Source organism: Lineus longissimus, chromosome 15 (genome assembly GCF_910592395.1).
Source record: "Lineus longissimus chromosome 15, tnLinLong1.2, whole genome shotgun sequence".
NCBI classification, from domain to species: Eukaryota; Metazoa; Nemertea; class Pilidiophora; order Heteronemertea; family Lineidae; genus Lineus; species Lineus longissimus.
Window position 1 is genome coordinate 15,953,012 of NC_088322.1, and position 21,975 is coordinate 15,974,986.

A 21,975-nucleotide genomic window follows, 5' to 3' on the forward strand; every position below is an offset into this window, starting at 1 on the left:
ACTTAGGCCAATAAGATGTTCTGACGCTCTCACCATCCCTCTTGATATCGAGTCATATTCACCACTCTTTACACTCTACACTTAGGCCAATAAGATGTTCTGACACTCTCACCATCCCTCTTGATATCGAGTCATATTCACCACTCTTTACACACTATACTAGGCCAATAAGATGTTCTGACACTCTTACCATCCCTCTTGATATTGAGTCACATGTAACACACTGTACGCTCTACTAATAAAGTTAATACGATTACTACCCACAGTTTTATAACATCCATTTATATTACATTATTCGCATTATTCATCAGTCACCCCATATCCTATCAAGACCTGCAGGCGTTATGTAACGGCCAGGTGTAATTAATGCTAATGTTAGTAGTCTAATCAATACATCAACGGCTTTTATGGGGTACAGTGTTAATGGTTCACATGAGTCTGCGTCCAACAGACAGGACGGGTATATGTCCTTTACATCCAATGTCCAAAATATAGTCTCATATTTAAAAAAGCTGGAATTGTTCCGTCTAACGTGTGACTGACGGATTTGAGTCTGCTGTAGTAAGGAGAGCTGCAAGAAATGCAAAGATGATTTGTAGAAGACTGGCTACCCAAATATCTTGTCTAAATGATGTCATTTCCTTTGGGAGTACGGCCAAGACCCAGGCTGCTCTGGAGACCAATAGCATGCTGTACAAGACTTATCTGTCCGAAAATAACTATGGGTGGTTGTACTTTATACCGCAGAAAATGATGACACGTCAAAGACATTTGAAATAAACCACTTAACAATATGAAATCGTATTTATTGGAATATCCTGAAAATACTGCTATAAATAGCCTGAAATCGATGCATTTTGATGACGATATCAACCCAAGGTTATGTTCATGTGATTCATCACCGCATTGCCCGCAACTTTCACTAGCTGGCATTGTTTTATGTCATTCACTAAACCTGGAGGCGCACTACAGCGAATGGTTTCTTTGTTAATAATGGGATTGGGTGGTTTTAGAAGTTGAAATGACACCACATGATTTCAAGGGGCAAGCTTCTATCAACTACGAAATAATGAAATGAACTTCGAATCAATTGCAGACATGAGAGTTACAGGTTGGATAGTATCTCAACACGACCCAGCTCTGAACATGGCACCGTTTTAGTTACGATCAGCAACTCCGACATCATACGATAATATTGAGGTAGGATGGGTATAAATCATGTCATATACTCGATAGAGAATACTGGAGCTCAGCCTCATACATACAGCCTTATTATGTAGAAACAGAAGTCTTATTTCGCTTGGAATTGAAAGCAACACAAATGCTCTATACTTTTAATAACAGTCATTGATAGTGAACACTGACCGCCGGTCAAAACCTTTTTGACAACTCTGGCCAAGGACCAGTCTTTTCTTTCACACCAAAGATAAGGGACTTGATAATAGACCCATGGATGTCTTCTGGGTACAAAATACATTCCGGGGCCAAAGTTGCGCCAGAAATGACGGAATAACCATTGAAATAATAGGTCAGGACTTCTCCCGTTTGGACTAAATTTACTCTCGCACCAATATTTCTCAAAAACATTTGTCTAAAATTTCATTGTAAGTTACTTACGTGTTCCATCAAATCTGGTAGCTATTGTATCCAAGAATGTATTCTGTGGGGCCAAGAGGCCCTTCCTGTTCGGCATGGTCACCAAGCACACCAAGCTAACACGTGCTGAAATCCATGGCAACACAAATGACCGCCAAAAATATTGTGTCTTCTCCAACCAAGTTGGCGCCAAAAACTTTGAAGTCGTTCAGTATCCTTGTTCAATGTCGTCGTATTCCAATGTTACTGGTCCGAATATTCACAAGGATGAGTTTTAATGACTCTAAATCATCGTTGCATTGTTTTGTACAACCGATACCGCACAACTGAATCACAGAATATCCACATCAAGTCGCAAGCTCTCTATCACTTTGCGCCGTCTGCTAGCGAATATATAGATAGCGTCGCCTAGGAGTGTTAGCTTGTACTGAAATATAGCTGACGTTCCCTCCCATTTTCCTGGAATTACCGGTGGTTTTCAATACACATGCTTCCCGAAATTGGTCGCTTGCATTGGAACTAACTTTTCCCCCCTTGTTCGTCATTAAAGGCATTCAAGTGTGTTGGTCAACCATAACTGTCTCCTTTGTCCCTCCACCATAAGGCCTAGTTTCCCCTTATGACATCACTATTTCGGACACTCAGCGCCCCATTTCTGGAAAGGTGTATTCTCTGCCTCTCGATATTTCGATACGTTTCGTCATGACGGGAGGATTGAAACCGAAACCTGAATCTCAGAATGTGTCCCAGGTGGCAGCGGGTCTGACAGATTATTGGTTAGTGCTGCCTATTTTCAATAGACAGACCAATGGTCTCCATAAAACACATGATACTGTCTGATGACATTTGTCCCAAATTAAGGCTATATGATGTCACAGCCTTGGCAAGGGCTCACTTGGGACGTCACATCAAGGTGCACAGATTCTTGCAGACCTATGTAATTCGATTATAAAAGGACCATGCTGTCACAGGCATGGCACATTCTCTGATAGAGACATTGTCACATCTTTATAATCTGTCACAAAGAACTATACTTTGTTGGAGACAATGTCACACCCTTGGTGGTGGTGCAAGTGAGGATGATCAAACAGTAGCACAACCAGACCAGTTCAAGGACTGCATCACAAAGGACAATAGGTCAGGACAATGTCACAACCACCTATGGAACAATATTATAAGACATCTGACAATCCTCCTTTTGCACTATTCCACAGTTTTCAGGCGACTTTATGATGCTTGTACTCACTCTCATAAAAACTCTCCCAATAATCTCCCATTCAAGGCATTGTAAAACTACCCATTATTGCCCCATTCAAAGTCGTCCAATATGAGTTAAATAAACTAAGGGGACAGAGAGACATACTTTTTTAGAAAACAAATTTATTAAAATCTTAACAATATGCAATGTTCTATTTCTATATAAAATCTACAACAGAATCACTCTACTAGAATGTGTCCACCAATCTTACTTTGTAAATATGTTATCTTGCTGTGTAGACATGTATGCAATTACTATCTATGCTAAGTTCAAGCGACACTGACACGTTCAATCTTTGACAGGCTGTCTCTTTCTCTTTTGTATATTCCCAAGTATCCAAAGTTATCAGCCACATTTCTGTATAGATTTCTTGCATAACATGACCTATAACACAACGCGAGGGAGAATTTCAGGTTCAAAGACCTGAACGCGGTGTGTTTATACCTAGTTACAGAAAAATCATTTCCTTTTTTACTTAGAGGCCTTCATCTTGCGGTCCATCTGAGCGATCCGTTTCTTCTTATACAACTTGACATTGTTAGGATGATGGAAGGTGAGGAGGACAGGAAGATGGAGCAGGAGTGACTGGTTGTCCTCTGAAAATAATACGGGAGTTATGAGAAAACTTCAAAACGGTACTATTTACCTCGATATAAAGTCAATAAAGAGAAAAGTGGTGTCATCAGAAAGTGCTCATAGGGAGCTTTCCAAAGAATGGTCATGTCAATATGTTTTAAGAATTCTAACTTTTGATGCCCCCAATCCAAGTCATCAATGTCATCAAACCCAACGACGAGGAAGACGCGATTAATGAAACCTTACCATTGAGAGAAGACGACACGGCCGTCCAAGTCTTGAGGAATGCAATCATTGAGTCGGTCGATAAACCTACAGGATTCAAACCCCGAGCCAAGCAGCTTTGTTGAAGTTCAGACTCGGTGAGTTTCTCGATGCCTTCCTTGGCCAAGGCCTTGTCTATGTGGTGTAGGATGAAGGCTTGTTCCCAGAGCTTACGTCGAGACATGGACATGAGCATACTACGTGAGAGATGACCCTAGAATGGAGGATGGATGGTTAATCTATTAAAGTCGAGATGAAACATGGACCAAGATATTGTTGGGGGAGCACTGATCCATCTTGGAAAGGTGAGTCAACCAAGACAGAATTTTATGTTTAGGCGAGCATGTCGAGGGCCTATGAGGATATTCCACCAAACTTTAGCATAGAGAGAGAGAGAGATCCGATACTTACAGCATATGTGACTGATAATTCATCCAGTTGATAAGCACCATACTCAAATAACGACTTGGTTTCTAAGATTTCTTCGACTTTTGGGTGAGACTTTGACTCTAACTGAAACAAAGACAAGTAAGTTGATTTTAGGAATGAAAGTTGATTACATTTGGCTAAATGAGACGTGGTACAATCATTCATGTTCACAAGTCATGATTTTATGCACCCTAAAGACTAATCAGTTGTTTGACCGCATCATGAAGCACTGTTTTTACTACCTAATAATGCTAGAGTAAGTTAACATAGACACTATTTTAGTGCAGATAGTGGAAAAGAATTAAGTTATTTACCTTGTCAACAACTTGCTCGAGCTTTGATTTATATAAAGGATGTTCTATATGTTTCATGTTTAACCTCATGGCATAAAATATCTTATGATAATGATCCACACGATGTTTCAAATCTTGCAGGGGAAACTCGATGCGTTGTTCTGGCGTCCAGAACTGGCGTGATAGGAGGTACCGAGGGACGAGATAGCTGCAATTGAAATGGTGATTCAGATGAGGAAAATAGTGGAAGTACAAACTTAAAATAATGTTTGAATGACTCTTCCAGCTGGTTATCAACAGTCCAGGTATTATGACTCTTCAGCTTGTTATTGATTCTCAAAATATTGTGAGTCCTATTGAAACAGCCATTCATTGAGAAGATCAGAATGGAGCAAATATTTCTTTTGCACATTATTCACAAATTAGTCCTACGAGTTCAGGGAATCAGCATCAGACGAAACTTACGCAATTGGGAAAATGACATAGTTAGCAAAGGGTAGAATTGATATAGCAAGCACCGGAAACACTTTGAGCATGTCTCTCGGCATTTGGCGGTAGATCTCCAACTGGTGCCGTGTGAACTTATCAAGAGGCGTACCAGTCCACACATCGACAGAGACGCTCGCATAGGTCTTGGCCCCAGATCCGAATTCTGCAATGCCTGAAAAAGAAACCAGGCAAAATTTACCACGGAATGTTCAAATGTTGAACACAACGTACCAAAGAACCAGCAAAAGCAAGGCACTACCTACCGAGATTAGAAGGATCTCATAGGACTACTTAAGGTCGATTCAAAGCCTCGAGGAGCTTTGATTCTGACCTTGACCTACTGAGGTGTTACCTTGGACAAGTCACTTAACCATGAAGATGGAATTGAAGGATGACATCAGAGACGATGCAATGCCACCACTTTGAATAAGCAATAATCGGAAGAAGTCAAAATAACATTTCTAGATTCTGTATCCAGTTACACATGCAGAACAATCAGTACTGAAATTCACAATGACCAGCCCTCTTACCATCTTTGAATAGTTTATAGATATGAAAGGCCTTTGGGAATCTCTTCAACTTCACTTCATACCACCCAACAAACTTGATGTATTTATCAATGGTGTATTTCCAGATGTTTGACGGTTGCTTCAGCTCATGGTGATGATGATGGTGCTTTGCAGACGGGTCTTTCTCAGCCTGCTCGCAATACCGCTGGACACTAAATACTCTGGAATCAAATAAATTATGTATGGTACCGTAACTAGTTTAATCATAATGCAAGCCTTTTCGATTTCTAGTCATGATTTGGACTTTGGTTGGGAGTCTCAAAGACATCATGAAGGAGGCTAGCCATCACATGAATGGTAGTTGAAGAACTGACGAGGAACAACTAGTTCTAACAAGGCAGAATGATCTTTGGACTTGGTTTCCAGCATTGTTCATTCCGCCTGACTTTGCTGTGCATTGTCCTGTACATTTTGGTGTACATTACATAGGACAAATTTTCAAACTCGTTTCACAAATTTCTCTCAGGTCGACAAGGTGAAATGATACGGTTCACGCTCTCACAAAGGTACAATGTACCAATAGAACACAAGCATACCTTGATTTTTGGAGCAGATTTCGAGTAAAAAGGGTATTTTTTCTGCATCCACACCAAAATATCTGTTTCATGGGCGCGGCCATCTTGGGTAGGTGTAAACTGTGGACGAAAGTGTGGACAGCGGCCCTCTAAGTTTGGTGGGCTGGCATTTCTTTGTCTTTCAATATATTTAAAAGAAATTGCAGTATATTATGCATTATAATCTTTTTAATGGGTCAGCGAAAGAAAAAAAGAAAAAAAATTATTTTGATGGGTGATTATGATCAATGAGTGGACGGGCTTTTTTGAAGGTTTTCGAAGTGGCCTTTGAATTTGTGGACGGGGAAATGGGAGGTCTGGTGTCCAAATGTGGACTAATTATCAAAGAATTTGTTGAAATTGTGATATTTCTGACTAGTCCAAATAATATTATTTCACAAAAACTACTTTTATTTGAATGACAATGACAATATCATTCAGTTGTAGGCAAAAATAGTTGGCCCTCTCTCAGACCATCACTTTCGTTGATCCAAGATGGCGGCACCACTGAAGCCACTTACAGGGCCGCTGTCCACACTTTCGTCCACACTTTCGTCCACACTTTCGTCCACAGTTTACACCTACCCGGCCATCTTGGCTTCTCGAAGAACCATTTCCAGGCCGACCGATAGATGATAGTATTGTCTTGGTGAGGTTGTGACAGTAGCGGGGGACATTGTCAGCTCAGCAAGGTGTCCTTCGAGAGGTTACAACCTGATTGGGAAGTGGGGGCCACTGTCCAGAGCAAGGCACAGTATGGTCCTTGGAGAGAGGCTGCGACAATATCCAATTTTTCAGAAGTGGGGGACATTCCCCAGCAAGGGACTTGGTATGACAGTTTTTCATCTTTCAGAAGTAGTTGACTCTGTCCTCAGCAAAGAGAGGTGGTGGGAGTTTTTCATCTTTAAGAAGTAGTGGATTCTGTCCTCAGCAAAGAGAGGTGGTGGGAGTTTTTCATCTTTCAGAAGTAGTGGACTCTGTCCTCAGCAAAGAGAGGTGGTGGGAGTTTTTCATCTTTCAGAAGTAGTGGACTCTGTCCTCAGCAAAGAGAGGTGGTGGGAGTTTTTCATCTTTAAGAAGTAGTGGACTCTGTCCTCAGCAAAGAGAGGTGGTGGGAGTTTTTCATCTTTCAGAAGTAGTGGACTCTGTCCTCAGCAAAGAGAGGTGGTGGGAGTTTTTCATCTTTAAGAAGTAGTGGACTCTGTCCTCAGCAAAGAGAGGTGGTGGGAGTTTTTCATCTTTCAGAAGTAGTGGACTCTGTCCTCAGCAAAGAGAGGTGGTGGGAGTTTTTCATCTTTAAGAAGTCGTGGACACCGTCCTCAGCGAAGGACAGTTGTCCTTGGAGAGGTTGTGACAATTTTCCAGGCCATGTCCTCGGCTAGGCAAGTCAAGGGAAAATGTCCCATTTCCAGTTGTGACAGCAACTAGGAATATTAGCGGCCATTGTATTTAACAGTTGGCTGCCCAGATAGCATCTCGAGCCCTGCAAGACAAAGCTTCAATCACGACACAAACATGAAAAGGTCTCAGTAACAAAGAATAAGAATGAGATATAAATGAAACTGTACAATATACATAAACTTTATTTGCACAATATTTGACAAGTACAGCTCAGTACTGCAAGTATCCAGTTTTTGTTCCCATAAGACATGCCAATGTACAGACATTTAGAAGCATAGCAAGAATGCACAGAGAAACCAGTGAAGCAAGTGGCTGGGACAGCGAAACACAACTGAGCTCATTTTCAAACTGAAAATCATTCCTCGAAACCTGAAAGGTTGACAGAGTCTGTTTGTTTTGGTGATCAGTTTCTAAAGACTGCCAAGCACGCCTGTCTTGCTTCTGAAGACTGCAAAGCACTGATGAAAACACAGGTCTGTTTCTTACATTCACTAAGCATTGCCTCATACTTCAGCTTCATTTCATAAAGTCACCCCCAACATTGTGCAAAGTATTCAAACATGAACAACATTTGCCTCTTCACTTACAGTCACATTTTCAAGGATTTTTTATTTGAAAAGCAATGAAATAATAGGAATTCTACTAGACATCCTGAATATAACCATCACTAGAAAACTAGCTAAGCGTAGCCTGTATACATACAAAAGGTGATTACGTTGTATGACATGGAATGCGTCAGAAACAGGGTAGAAGTGATGTCTTCACCAAGAGGTTGTTTCCCTAGCCAAGTGATCACTCATTCAACCACAGTGCCGAGGGAAGGTGACGATGACAACCCGCCAATGCCATTTTGTTCAACTGAGTCTTCTGTTTTGTGTGGAATGTTGATTGAGCACGTCTCCCTCTTTCAACTGAGGTCGAGATGGGCAAACTGTCTGATAACACTCACAACAGAAGACAAACAATCTCAAGGTGATCACATGCACTCTCAAATCTCAAGCAATGAAAGCAAACAACGCAGATGGAAAGGTCGAGGTTTAGTTGGGGCTGACATCAGGATGAGAAAAGAAGCCCAACCAATTAAGACAGGAGCAAGGTATTGTCAGTAGCTGTCTCTAAACGTTTAGGAGAGACAATCCTATTGAAAGTGAAGTCGAGCTTCCCATGGATGGAGACATGGCCACAGGTGTTCCAATTTACACATCCTGAATCAAGTACTGTTTTCACATTAGTTAGACCAACTGACGATGGTGAATACAGTGTGACTACACCAGTGTGAAGAACCCACAGAAGGCTGTGGTTGAAATCATCTATTAAAACATGGGTCGTCGAGTTTCAGAAAAGGCACCCAAAAAACAAAGCACAATATTTTACACACAAATATAAATAAATGATATCTTAGAGACACCAAATAAATGAGCCAACCCTTCTCCTGTACACTGTCTTGGACCACAAACATTTGGCACTTAAACTCACTCAAGCTGAACAATCGTAGCAAATCTTAAAGAGACTGGAAAAGTTACTTTTTTTTTAACGAGAAATCAAATTTCACCTCATACAATGTTTACAAGAATTTAGCTCTGGTTACTATGTCCTTCCCCAACAATTCTCTTTCCGAGGAGCAAACACTGAACACAAGCATACCAAGAGTGGCTTCTAACCCCCCCCCCCCCCCATCCCTTTGGTCTCAAGCAGCACCTTTCTGATAATAGGTTCTGGTTCTTGGAAATCACTTAGATTGCTGACCATCTTATCTTTCTAATCTTGCAAGGGATCATTGATCAATGACACCTCACAAGATTAGAAAGGCAAGTCAGATAAAGAGATGTGGTGTTTGCTAAGTACGAATGGCCAGCAACGTTTCTTACCAAGCTTCATATTCGACCAGGTTTAACCCGCCAGCAAACAACACGTGTCCATGGAGCAGTGCAGAGATATGGATTCACAAACTTACACAGAATCCTCAAACATATCATTGCATGCACACTTCAAGGCCAATTTAGTGGTTTATTTTTTGTAAAAGTTAAAAAATTAACCACTATTTTGAAAACACCCACTGAATTATAGTTTGGCTGCAATTATCATTATGCAACTCCAGCCTTGAGATTCTATTCTACCATACATCTTTCAACTCACAAACAACCGTGTCATCACCATGGCAACCTGTGTTGTTTCCGTGAAGGGTCAATACCAAAGCCGTTGACAGGATGTCCCCAAATACCAAGATGCGCCACCTTAAGGCCAGAATAAAAAGCTCTACAGCATTATCAGTTTTATACACAAATTTGCACATAATCATCGACATCGAGCTATAGCCTGTAATTAGAATCAAGCTGTACAAAAAGCCCCTGTACATATCATTTGTACAGTCATAGCCTAATGATCAGGTGTGCCACCAGGTGGCACCCATTCAATCATAAACAGTGAATAATATATGCAGTTTCTGAGAACACATGATCTGAAATTCGACATAATTTGATACACATCAATGACAATGTAATTATTTGTACTACGTATAAAAATCATCTGATAATCACATAGTACTTGGCCAGTTTCATGGCACTCTTATTACTGTGCCACAAACACTACATTATCTAGGCCTAAACTAACTGCTTAGAATGGGCAAAAGCTGAAGGTGCTGCACATGTTGTGCAGTCGGGAAATGAAAACGAATGAGCAAAATTCATCATCATCATCATCATCATCATCATCATCATCATTATTAATATTTGGCTTAGTGACCGTCCTAGCAGTTGCACAAAGTTGCAACACAGGCCAAGGCCAATTTAGGCCCCCAAGTGAAAACCACAGAAAGGAGGATGATTTCACAGTTGCAACTTTTCTTCTCAGAATGTAAACATAAAGTAGCGTGTCCTCCAACACTAACTGTGACAACATCTCTCCTCCTTTACCCATTCCCTGCAGCTGAACCCCCACTGATCATGTTATCCTGTCCAGCCATGGCAGGAATGCGACCGTTCACTTACAACATGAACCAAATGACCCCTGTCAAGAGAAGCCAAAGTAAAATGGTATATTATATTACAGTCTGTACAGTGCTAAGAATAAATAGATTTAGCCATGCAATCCAACAGATGCCTTGTGCACGGCAGCGGTGTATTCAAACAACTTATATTAACTGCACCCGAAGTCAATGACATGGCTAATGTTATCTGTACAAGTCTTATAGTGTGGGCGAGCTGTGGCTTGGTGAAATCATGAAGTGATTTAGTCCCAAGAGGACTTTCGATTCTCGACATGATCAAATCTTGCACAATCAGGCAACAATACACATCATTTTGAAAACATCGCAAGTTCTCTAGTGGCAGCACATAAGGGCACTTCCTCCATGTACAGAGTTCGCTAGCCCCAGGAATAGCGCTCAGAGAAATACTGCCAGACATGTCAGTGAACCTCCATCTCATTTCATTTGTTGCATGTGATTTGCACAAAACTAGCATTTCCCAACTCTCAGACAGAGGTGGCCAAGCTCCAATTACATTCCGGCTTCATATATGAGCAGGCCTGTAAGAAAATCTAACAGCAATCTATTGAACCTTAAACATTGAAAATTTGTACAATTCACAGTTCATGGAAACTAATTTGGTAATACCTAAATCTGTGATTCGGGAAGTTAGATTTTCCTACAGACTGTTGTTCACTTCGTCTAGTTGGTCCAAACACAGATTGCTCTGTCATCTATCAAGGTGAGACCCTGGAAATTGCGGTGACCAAATGCATCACATATCACACCACATGATAACTGCACCCTATCATCCTGCGCCAGTCTCATGAATGCAACTTGCTTTCAAGACTTGACAGTTTTGATTTGTGACACCAGTCTATATCTGGCCACAAGTGAAATTGACACCTAGTGATGAACCTAGCAACATCATGGTCGCCTAGCAACTGCATCAGTTGCCATTGCAAACTTGGGACACCCAGGGTTGCTTAGCAACCTCAACACAGGAATGAGAAATCATTCATCCCCCAGTGACCCATTGTCAACAGTAGATGACTGTAGATGTTGAATGAAACAACCAGTTGAGAAGTCACTGTGCTGGCCTTGGTAACGATAGAATGAAGATTTTGTTCTGTGCTGGACCAACAGCAGTGTCTTTGATAGCGGGACACGAAGCACGTTCGATTGTATCACTTGCAACAGGATGTTGATTGAGTCGTGCCACCATTGTCTAAAACCACGTTTCCGCCCTCCCGTTGTGGCCTGCCAGGTTCATTTTTAGGAAGTTTCTTGGCTGAAACATAGAAGTGGGAAAGATGAAATGTACTGCTTGGTGTGCATCACACTGTCCGGCTGAAACATAGAAGTGGGAAAGATGAAATGTACTGCTTGGTGTGCATCACACTGTCCGGCTGAAACATAGAAGTGGGAAAGATGAAATGTACTGCTTGGTGCGCATCACATTGTCCGATTAAAAGCACTGTCACTGACGAAGCAGAGCAGATTACTGCAACATGGCTAAACTTCTTCTGAAGTAAGGCCAGGACAATGGTTTTATCAACTCAATTCCTTTTCCAGACTTCGAGATCTGTCACCAAAACAAACCAAACTAGCCAGCTCCCAAATCCCGACTTCGACACCCACCACTGACTGAAAGCCCTACTCACCTATTGCCAAAAATAAGTCATTAACATTCATAGCTGTTTTTGCAGACGTTTCCATGAATAATAAACTGTTTTCTTCTGCATATGCTTGGGCTTCCTGAAATACACAACAGATTCATCATTAGTACCAATACGATTTCAATGTCAGAACTTGAATTACACGAGAAACACTCCGTCTAACTACAGAGTGTACACCCAAATTAGGAGGAGTCAAAAGTTACTCACTTCATAGTCTACCATACGTTTATTGGCTAAGTCAGACTTGTTACCAGCAAGGGCTATGACTATATTAGGACTCGCTTGTCTCTGTAATTCTTTCACCCAAGTTTTCGCACGGCCAAATGTGTCCTGAAGTGAAAAGACAACAACCACATTTTAACGAAAGTTTGAATAAAACCTTGTGAATGTAACACCTGTGAAATAATTCATATCCTTTCTCGCCCCAATAAGTCTAACATCCCCATCTTACAGGCTGAGGTAGGACTTCTAAAATCACCACCTGACAGGTACTACTAACATCTTGAACCCTGGCGATGTGTGTCAGGATCTTTCAGTGTGATAATCCACATATCTGAACTCATCATTAAACTGTTAAATCGAACTTACATGATTTGTGATATCATAGACGACAATGGCGGCCTGAGCTCCTCTGTAGTACATCGGTGCTAAACTATGATATCGTTCCTGTCCGGCTGTATCCCAAATTTCAAATTTAACAGTGGTATCATCGAGGCATACTGTCTGTGTTAGAAATGCAGCTGAAATAGAAATAACGATTTTAGTTCACTACATTATTTCTTTGATCTTTTCTAATTCCAAAAGATGACTGAACAAGTGGAGTGCCTTTGGACTTCCGTCAAAAAATCACAGCACCCTCTTGCTGCTATTAAATATGAAAAGATGGAGACCTGAAAACTAGGTCAGGGATAGGTTGGGCCTAGTGTTTTGAATTGTGCATGTAGCCAACCGGTCCACCATATCAAGCAGGAAATAAGACTCCAATTATGAATTAGACTTGGACCACAACATCATTGTAGTGGCTGTGGACAGATAATTACCACAGCAATCAGTACAGCCGAGAATCCTATTAACCGCTTGACCTAGTAACATCATTCTGCCATTGACTCAGTGTTCCTGGTCGCAAGCAACACTGATAGTTTCCACATATCAAGATGAGACACTAAAAATGATTCACAAGGAAGTTGTGGGCATTTGGTTCATTGGAAAACGTCCATGCCTGCAGTCAACGTCTATGCTGCAGCCAATAATTGTCAACTTTTCAAACCTCGACAGATTTGATTGACGTTTTGGGCTACTTACCGCCTATGGTGCTCTCCTGATATTCGTGAAACTGGCCTTTGACAAATCGTAGCACGAGTGACGATTTGCCCACTGCCGATTCACCCAATAAGACTAGTTTGAACTGACATATTTTGCCTTGTGTTGCACCGTTAGGTCTCTGTGTTCCACCGCGCCCAGCCATTGATGATGAGATGTAGCAACTGCCCTGGTTAACCCTTCAACACGTGATCACAGATGACTGGTGATATTTTTCACCTGAAATTTCCAAAGCGACCATAAGTCACAAGTCAAACACTAAAACAAAAGACCTAACAAAACATTGTATGCACACTTGAAAACACTGTTGCGCTTACAGACTTTCAACTGCCGCATCACCTAGCTTTTGATAATTTTTACAGGTAATGATGACAAACTAAAGTCAATACGGAACAGTCATGAAAATTGAAGTGCAAGAAGAAGAAACCACCCACTTTTTGACCTTTCCAGAAAACTGCCAAAAAATAAGGATTTTGCCAGATTTCAGGCTTCAAACCTATCAGATTATCATAACTAACATCCAGACATGTTGACATGCGATCGTGTCATTAGGAAAACATTGTTAAACTGTATTTTTGGACGTCTGACGCAAATCAAAACAATCTTCACGATCTTTCACAAAAAATATACACTTCCCTGTAGATTTGCCATACATTTTACGAGATTTTACGTGCATTGCATGTCGATGTGTCGCCATTTTCCAGATGAAGTCCTTCCAAAGTTGGCAAAATACAACCTTTAAAGCACTATTCATTATATATTTCGTACAACTGAAGCATTTTTAACTTACCACAGATGATATAAATGTGAAATCTGTAACGGTTTATCTTGCAACACGTGAGATATTAGGTCGTGAATTTATAAGTGTCTTCACAAAATTTTAAGACGTCGTACCACCCTCCGTAATCGAGCGCACTACTTCTCAAAGAGATGATGTATTGATGCGCAATTGTAAATAAACATGGATATTTCAATATTAGATGCTTGAACCATAACTTATGTAATGATTTAAGATTCAGCATACGTTGCTAAATGCTTTTAGCGATTATCAATGATTATTCTCATTCATTTCTAAGTAAATGCAATTTTTCAAGGATCTACATTACATCGGATGATGTAGCCGTGATGTGACATATCCGTGAGTTTCGAAAATGAAAACCCCGTATGAAAACATTACGTCAACCAAAATTATCAAATATCACATTTTTGGATGAATTATATTTAAACAACCCGTTAAAATGTTCTCAGAAAAGCATACAATTGAGGTTGTTGCTCTTGTATTCTCATTTTTAAAAATATTTCATTTTAGTGTAATACAGTGATGAAAGGGGTCGCTAGCTGTGTTCCGTCCGACCTTTGACCTTTGTTGCCTAGCAGACATCAAACAAAAAGATAGAAGACATGTCTTGTGACTTTTCAACATAATAAACCCTTTTATTCTGCCAAGAACTGTCCCAGAAAATCATTCACTGTTGACAGATTGATAGTGTTTATGTTGGCCATCATTCGCTTCAGTTATTGTATTCATTTCAACTGTTATTGAGTTGTTGTTGAAGTTTTGTGAAGAATTTTCTGCGTCAATCGTCAACATTCAACAACCTGTCAACTTGTTTGATTGTCAAAATGAACTGTGTGTGAAGATCTTTTATATCCAACTCAGTAGTCTAGTCATCCTATTTAACGGCAACAATGGTCAAAATGACGTCATCTGCGGTCAACCGCCTGCCTGATATTGAAACCAAAAGTATTTACGCGGGACAGTTTCAAGACAGGAGCCCAGACAAAAGAGCAGTGAGTATTTTTGCAATTGCATGGAGTTGCAGTCGGAAAAATAATTGTTCTATGTTGCATTCCGAGTGACGGCTTAATAAGAGACAATCGATGTCTGAACCTTAACCTGACAGTGAAAATAATTTGTGTATCTCTTAGGCCGACTCCAAGTCCAACAGAAAAGATATCTTTGTGATAAAGAACAATTGTCAGTGTTACTGTTCTGTGAAACTAACTGTTTCTGTGACTTCGCCGAGACCTAGGCCTACTTGATTTGATGACTTCTTTTCATTTCAAGTTCTGAAATTAAATGCATCATGTTTCGTCAATGCAGGCTGGTAAACTAATTGCAACCGGAGATTCTGCCTCCCTCTGTTTAAAACCACCAAGCGATGGACGGGTAAGTTTAACTGGTAGACTTAGTTCAGTGCAATGAACAGCCAGAATTCTAAATGACTGGCGTCTGTATCTCACTATGAGTGTCTGTAACAATGCCTCTTGTTAGAGTCGACAGTAGTACTTCCTTCTACTGACAGGACATCTTACAATAAGTGCAGCATGATTTCTGCCAGACAATGATGCTATGTTTAACTTTAAAGACCATTCATTTTCTGTAACTTTGATACCCTCTCTTAAACTTCTGAACATTGTGTTTCCATCAACAGCCATCAACTCCAGAACCTGTGAGTCGATTCCGGGCCTCGGGCCGTCCAGATGCTGGGCAAATGAGGGTCTTCTATGGCAAAGCGTACGATCCTCATCAGCGATGGGCCATAGAGATGCGCCATGGTGTCAACACTCAACCCTCCATGACATCAGGCGAACTCGCCAACCCACCACCAAAGACGCTTTTCCAACAGAAGATGTTGGACAAGAAACAGAGTCAATATTTCAGTCTCAAGAAAGGACCATTAGGAAAGTCACATGACCAGCGTCCAGGTCTTCCAAAGGGTTTAGATCCAAACAGGGTCATGTTTGGCATCAAGACATTGAAAGGTCAGCTTCACATTCAGACATTCACATTGTTTTTTCTGTTGCCCTGTTTTACTATTGAGATTCTGGACTGTGTTTACATCAAAGATTATAGAAGAGATTCCAACATAGTCATAATGAGGACTCTGTCTATAGAATAGTATTGCATTGTGCAGTCTCAGAAAGGTTTCCTGGATCATTCCCCTAACACGTTCTGTGACAGTCTGACTCTGAGGAAGGACATAACGTCCTGACACGTTCTGTGACAGTCTGACTCTGAGGAAGGACATAACGTCCTGACACGTTCTGTGACAGTCTGACTCTGAGGAAGGACAGAACGTCCTGACACGTTCTGTGACAGTCTGACTCTGAGGAAGGACAGAACGTCCTGACACGTTCTGTGACAGTCTGACTCTGAGGAAGGACAGAACGTCCTGACACGTTCTGTGACAGTCTGACTCTGAGGAAGGACAGAACGTCCTGACACGTTCTGTGACAGTCTGACTCTGAGGAAGGACATAACGTCCTGACACGTTCTGTGACAGTCACACTCTGAGGAAGGACATAACGTCCTGACACGTTCTGTGACAGTCTGACTCTGAGGAAGGACATAACGTCCTGACACGTTCTGTGACAGTCTGACTCTGAGGAAGGACATAACGTCCTGACACGTTCTGTGACAGTCTGACTCTGAGGAAGGACGTCCTAGTTGTGCTCAGGTCATACCGGGGTTGAATTATTTTGAATGTGCTCGACTTCTCTTGCAGACGGCAGTGCCGGTGAGATGATCAATCCTGACAAAGATTTCGACGATGTCTGCAATGAATACGATGCAGGTCACGACCTCTATGTCGTCACACACCAAGATTATCGTGTTGGCGAGGCTGTCGATCGAAACTACAAAAACCCCAACTATGATTCAACGTCTTGCTTTGGAATCCCGACACCGCACTCAAACGATGGTCGTCATGTGCGCAACACCATGAAATGGCTCCATACCACAAATTCTGGATCTGAAAAGCATACACCTATCGTCTCAAAGAGAGCTGATGACTTCCGGGAGAGAACTCAGCCACAGCTTGGAAAAGTTCATGATCCGTAAGTTGGTCCACTTCCTCGGGTCTTTTAAAGTTCTCATATTGTGTCTGTTTCAGCAGTTGTTGGTATCCAAGAAAAAACAATCACATTTCCAGTGATCAAATGTCATGCTGTCTGGTTGTGACTTTGTCTCAAGTCTGTGTTCATCACCCTTGAACTTGAATAGTGAGCATTATATCAAGCATTAGATGGAGGATTGTGACTTCGTGTAGGTTCTTTCATCTGGAGCGATGAAGTAAAGGAAACAAAACTAAGCTACATGCTCATTTTCACCAGCTGGCTCTCTGTCCAGAGGATTGTACTTTTTATGTTGACCTTCAGGATACTCTTGACCACCCTAAAGATTAAAGTTCAATCAATCAATGCTGACTTGGATATTTTACCCATTTAAATGAATGATAATTGAACTTTCCTCTCTTTGCAGCATAAAAGACACATTAAAAGTTGGTCCGGATCATACTTTTGGAATCCTCGTCAAACCGGACGCGTATGGTGCTGGTGACCTCCTGCACATGCGGTCCCCTGGCATGTATCTCCGTGGTCGAGACAGACAGCGAGGCATCCTCGCTGCCATCAGACAACATCTCAAGAAATCAAACTATCACAACTTTCAAGATCTCGTCACGGCATTCCGCCATTTTGACAAAGACAATTCTGGTACAATAGATATGAAGGAGTTGCGTGCAGCGTGTCAACACTTCAACCTACCCGTGGAGCCTGAGTTACTCGAGCAGTTGATGTATTCTTGCGATTCAAACAACGATGGACGGATTGATTATGGAGAGTTTGCTAACTTCTTGAACTGGAAAGATAAAATGCCTTCAGGATTCAAAACTAAAGAAAAAGGTAAGTTATTGTGAGAGATTGTGACTCATCTCCAACCTTTAAACCTCCCTGCTACTAAACGTTCTCTCAATCTCACCTCTTCCTTGGACCATCCCCAGGACCTACTAGGCGGTCACTTCAGCAGTACAACCACTAAAATGAAGACACCTCTGCTTCACTGGAGTCCGGCTGCTAAAGACACTCTGTGACTGTTAGTACACAAACATGTACACTGCACAGGACCCAGTCTGGTTTCAATCACAAGTTGAATTTCCATACCCCCAAATCTGATTTGTAAAACATGTTAATGATTTCTCTTTCTATTCCAGTGTTAGATTCTAAAATCCTAAGTAATAGCACCAGTGCTGACATGGTGCCGACGTCAAGTCGAGACAGTACACCGAGGAGGTTACAGAAACAGATTGATAAAGCCATCGGGAATCACCGAACAAGCTCGTCGAATATCAACGCGGTTGTCGGTGGACTTAATACAAAAGGTGAGAACAGGTTGTAAGCTGCTTCATGTAGTAAACACAAGTTACTGCTGAGTCATAAATTGTGCCTGGCAGCAATGAGGCTTACTCTAAGTTTCAGTTAGAGAACATCGTATTAACTAGACCCTATATTGACACTTAGATCTGACACGTCTCGTTTCTAACCACAGGTTACAGAGCATACGGCGTGCCAACCAATCGCACGGATCTCCCTGCTCCCAGGATCAAGCGTATAGATGACAGAAAGAACTACGGTGACGAGTCAGATGCCCACGGTCTCACCAACCCATCCATCTTTACTCGACATGGCGTCTTCGAGAGGGACTTCCTGCGGGGACGGTCCAAGGACGAGGTAAGTTGACGTGATTCCATCAGTCCCACCGGTGTTTGAAACTGTGGCCTTACTTTATAGTCCACTGGCAAATGTGCCTGAACCCACCTTGCTCTCTGGTGCCAGATCAAACATAGAAGATATGGCTGATGAGCAAGAATTTAGATTGAAACATGTGCCTTTGAGAGAAACACGATTTTTTGTTCTCGTGTTCAAAATGACTCTTCTTTCCTTTCTAGATCAAGTCCATCTTCACCAACATCGGTGTTTGTATGACGGGTCAAACCTTTGAAGAGATCTGGGCCGTGGCAGCATCGAGGCACCCGAAGGGAGAAGTCAGTGTGGAGTCATTTAGGAACGTGTTGGATATGTGCCAGGCAAACCAAATAATCACCGATCTAGATGCTCTTGAGAAAAGTGGCGGCCAAATGATCGCTGTATAAAATCTGAGATTTTTATTTATTGAGATTTAATTATCGAGATTTTATGGCTTCATTTATAGCCTAACCATCTTATTTTGTGATATCTAATAAAACATATGACCCCATTTTGTCGCCCTTGTCATATGATCTCCGTCCATTTTCTAATTATTACATCCTTATAACGTTGACATAACAATGATGTTTTAACACTTTCAAAGTATCCAACTGTAGTGAAAGTGTTCTCAAACTTTCAGATCTGTTGTGGAGTGCCAAGTTCTGATCCGGGGCAAACCTTTTAATCTGGTGCATGAGGCAACAGCATCAGACAACTGTCTGTGATAATGAAAATACTTTGCTCAAAAAACAAGGTTTACACCTGCAGTAAAGTGTACTATGCAAGTTGATATTATAATCTGACTGTTGCCAGGAATCTTGTGACGGCATTTTTTCATGTTCATGTGTTATTCAGACTATTATAATCCACCAGTATTTTGAGCAGTCACCTTCAAAGTGAATATGTTTACCTCGCTTCCATCATATTTATTCATTTTTATCAAAATCTCACTGTTTTCTATATTTCTGAGATGACAGTTCTACCTGAGGTATTATTTGCTCTCATTGTATTGCATGTTATCACTGCTGATCAATGTTGTGCCTTCACAAGGCCATGTGTCTCCACATTGCGAGCCTGTCTCACCATGTCCACGTCAGTGCCTTCACAAGGCCACGTGTCTCCACATTGCGAGCCTGTCTCACCATGTCCACGTCAGTGCCTTCACAAGGCCACGCGTCTCCACATTGCGAGCCTGTCTCACCATGTCCACGTCAGTGCCTTCACAAGGCCACGCGTCTCCACATTGCGAGCCTGTCTCACCATGTCCACGTCAGTGCCTTCACAAGGCCACGCGTCTCCACATTGCGAGCCTGTCTCACCATGTCCACGTCAGTGCCTTCACAAGGCCACGCGTCTCCACATTGCGAGCCTGTCTCACCATGTCCACTTCAGTGCCTTCACAAGGCCACGTGTCTCCACATTGCGAGCCTGTCTCACCATGTCCACTTCAGTGCCTTCACAAGGCCACGTGTCTCCACATTGCGAGCCTGTCTCACCATGTCCACTTCAGTGCCTTCACAAGGCCACGTGTCTCCACATTGCGAGCCTGTCTCACCATGTCCACGTCAGTGCCTTCACAAGGCCACGTGTCTCCACATTGCGAGCCTGTCTCACCATGTCCACTTCAGTGCCTTCACATTTACAGATTATGTACAAACTGTCTCAAGATATAACTTTATAGCTTTCTCATGATGGCATATAGAGCTCACTAGGCCGGTGTAAAAGATACATGTACCAGTTGGTCAATTCAAATCACACGTGTTCACATTAGTATTCCATGTCAGTATTCCGTCATGTTTTGTGTGCTAATAGTCAGTTGTCTTTTCGAGTTTGTTTGTGTTTGTTAGTTTTATTGATAAAGACAAAGCCTTTCGACTCTTGGATAGTAAACCATGCTTTCTAGTCTGTTAGGACAATGGTGATCAAACCAAGCTTACAAACCGACTCTCTTTTTGTTTTTTTCGAGAGCGAGGTCTTTATCTTAGCGTTTGTGATATTTTAGTCGTGAATTTTCACTTGTACCTGAATCAAATTGAGTATTATTTAGTCAAATGTAAATAGTGTGTGCATATTTTAGTCGCTGAAACTGATTTAAAGAGATTGGCTCTAAAAGTTAGTTAGTTATTGCTAGCCTTTGATGCTGTACATTTCTAATGCATTTCCATTCTAAACTTAAAGGGAGACTTTAGGCTGGAGAGTGGGCCGGATGAAGTGACATGAAGTTGTCATATAGGTGTTTTGAAAGGGATTCTTTAATTGTGACTTTTTCACTCAGATGTAAATAGTGTGTCATGTCATGCTGCTCTTTTAGAGTGTGGAATTTTTCTATTTGTTTGTTGTTTTTTAAATAGCATTATGTAAATGTGATCAATGAGATATTTTTGGTGCCGGGATTTACTAGTTTTAGCACAATTTTTACTGCACAAATTAATCAGTGTCCATCATGCAGGTTCTTATATAACCTGACCCCCGTCCACTGCAACTAAACTACTATTCCACACCTTGACATTGCTATCTTGGTTAGAGGTAGAGCTTACTCATATAACCTGACCCCCGTCCACTGCAACTAAACTACAATTCCACACCTTGACATTGCTATCTTGGTTAGAGGTAGAGCTTACTCATATAACCTGACCCCCGTCCACTGCAACTAAACTACAATTCCACACCTTGACATTGCTATCTTGGTTAGAGGTAGAGCTTACTCAGCTTTCCAAGATTGCTCCTTGATTGATAAATCATGAGAAGACTTCAAGTCATCTCCAGCAAAATCCACATATGTATTGAAAAACTGCTGAAGCCCCTCGTCTGTGATATCATTCTGCCAAGTTTTATTATTAATAAAAGATACCTTGACCAAATACAACCTGTTCTTATTTAATACTAGTAAAGTACCTGCCAATGATGCTTTCAGTGGACAGTGAGATACGGACTACAGGACTGAAGCTTGAGGGATGGATGGGGCAGGATTTGTCGGGACGATGGCCATATCCAGTTGGCACGTTTGGCCAGATCCTGGCAGTCATTGACAGCATAGCGGGTACTAGCCATACCAC

At 41.6% G+C, this 21,975-nt stretch overlaps 4 protein-coding genes across 5 annotated transcripts in view; 1 reads left to right on the plus strand and 3 right to left on the minus strand.

Moving 5' to 3' along the window:
* The window catches only part of LOC135499503 (potassium voltage-gated channel subfamily H member 8-like), a 121,395-nt gene extending 119,443 nt beyond the window's left edge, over positions 1-1,952 (minus strand). For both annotated transcript variants that reach the window (XM_064790294.1, XM_064790283.1), the window contains exon 1: positions 1,618-1,952. In XM_064790294.1, coding sequence (XP_064646364.1) covers positions 1,618-1,693 — 76 coding nt within the window. In that variant the 5' untranslated portion in view covers positions 1,694-1,952. The remainder of the gene's footprint in view (positions 1-1,617) is intronic.
* A 1,004-nt stretch (positions 1,953-2,956) lies between these two features.
* LOC135499697 (LETM1 domain-containing protein 1-like) lies at positions 2,957-6,092 on the minus strand. Its single transcript, XM_064790622.1, has 7 exons — positions 6,011-6,092; positions 5,436-5,635; positions 4,882-5,077; positions 4,438-4,624; positions 4,106-4,207; positions 3,677-3,908; positions 2,957-3,450 (listed from the first exon to the last, which is right to left on the minus strand). Exons 1-7 carry the CDS (start codon positions 6,079-6,081, stop codon positions 3,326-3,328), a joined length of 1,113 nt encoding a protein of 370 aa, XP_064646692.1. The 5' UTR covers positions 6,082-6,092; the 3' UTR covers positions 2,957-3,325.
* Positions 6,093-7,585: 1,493 nt separating this feature from the next.
* On the minus strand, positions 7,586-14,334 carry LOC135499480 (ras-related protein Rab-5C-like). The gene is made up of 6 exons (XM_064790241.1): positions 14,184-14,334; positions 13,376-13,612; positions 12,662-12,813; positions 12,281-12,403; positions 12,059-12,152; positions 7,586-11,685 (listed from the first exon to the last, which is right to left on the minus strand). The coding sequence occupies exons 2-6, from the start codon at positions 13,536-13,538 to the stop codon at positions 11,582-11,584; spliced, it is 636 nt and encodes a 211-aa protein (XP_064646311.1). The 5' UTR covers positions 13,539-13,612; positions 14,184-14,334; the 3' UTR covers positions 7,586-11,581.
* Positions 14,335-14,773: 439 nt separating this feature from the next.
* On the plus strand, positions 14,774-21,769 carry LOC135499833 (EF-hand domain-containing family member B-like). Its single transcript, XM_064790803.1, has 8 exons — positions 14,774-15,184; positions 15,498-15,563; positions 15,829-16,159; positions 16,903-17,233; positions 17,658-18,079; positions 18,388-18,555; positions 18,723-18,904; positions 19,123-21,769. Exons 1-8 carry the CDS (start codon positions 15,083-15,085, stop codon positions 19,324-19,326), a joined length of 1,806 nt encoding a protein of 601 aa, XP_064646873.1. The 5' UTR covers positions 14,774-15,082; the 3' UTR covers positions 19,327-21,769.
* Positions 21,770-21,975: the final 206 nt, after the last annotated feature.

Bases quoted from the DNA above. Each gene is read 5' to 3' on its own strand.
- LOC135499697 (XM_064790622.1), bottom strand. From the start codon at position 6,081: ATGAAACAGATATTTTGGTGTGGATGCAGAAAAAATACCCTTTTTACT. The intron at 4,625-4,881 runs GTAAGTTTCGTC...TTTCAATTGCAG, and splicing joins TATGTCATTTTCCCAATTGC to CTATCTCGTCCCTCGGTACC. The intron at 4,208-4,437 runs GTAAATAACTTA...TCTTTGTTTCAG, and splicing joins TCGAGCAAGTTGTTGACAAG to TTAGAGTCAAAGTCTCACCC.
- LOC135499480 (XM_064790241.1), bottom strand. From the start codon at position 13,538: ATGGCTGGGCGCGGTGGAACACAGAGACCTAACGGTGCAACACAAGGC. The intron at 12,153-12,280 runs GTGAGTAACTTT...TGTGTATTTCAG, and splicing joins AACGTATGGTAGACTATGAA to GAAGCCCAAGCATATGCAGA. The intron at 11,686-12,058 runs GTGAGTAGGGCT...TCTATGTTTCAG, and splicing joins TGACTTATTTTTGGCAATAG to CCAAGAAACTTCCTAAAAAT.
- LOC135499833 (XM_064790803.1), top strand. From the start codon at position 15,083: ATGGTCAAAATGACGTCATCTGCGGTCAACCGCCTGCCTGATATTGAA. The intron at 16,160-16,902 runs GTCAGCTTCACA...CTTCTCTTGCAG, and splicing joins TGGCATCAAGACATTGAAAG to ACGGCAGTGCCGGTGAGATG. The intron at 18,080-18,387 runs GTAAGTTATTGT...TTTCTATTCCAG, and splicing joins ATTCAAAACTAAAGAAAAAG to TGTTAGATTCTAAAATCCTA.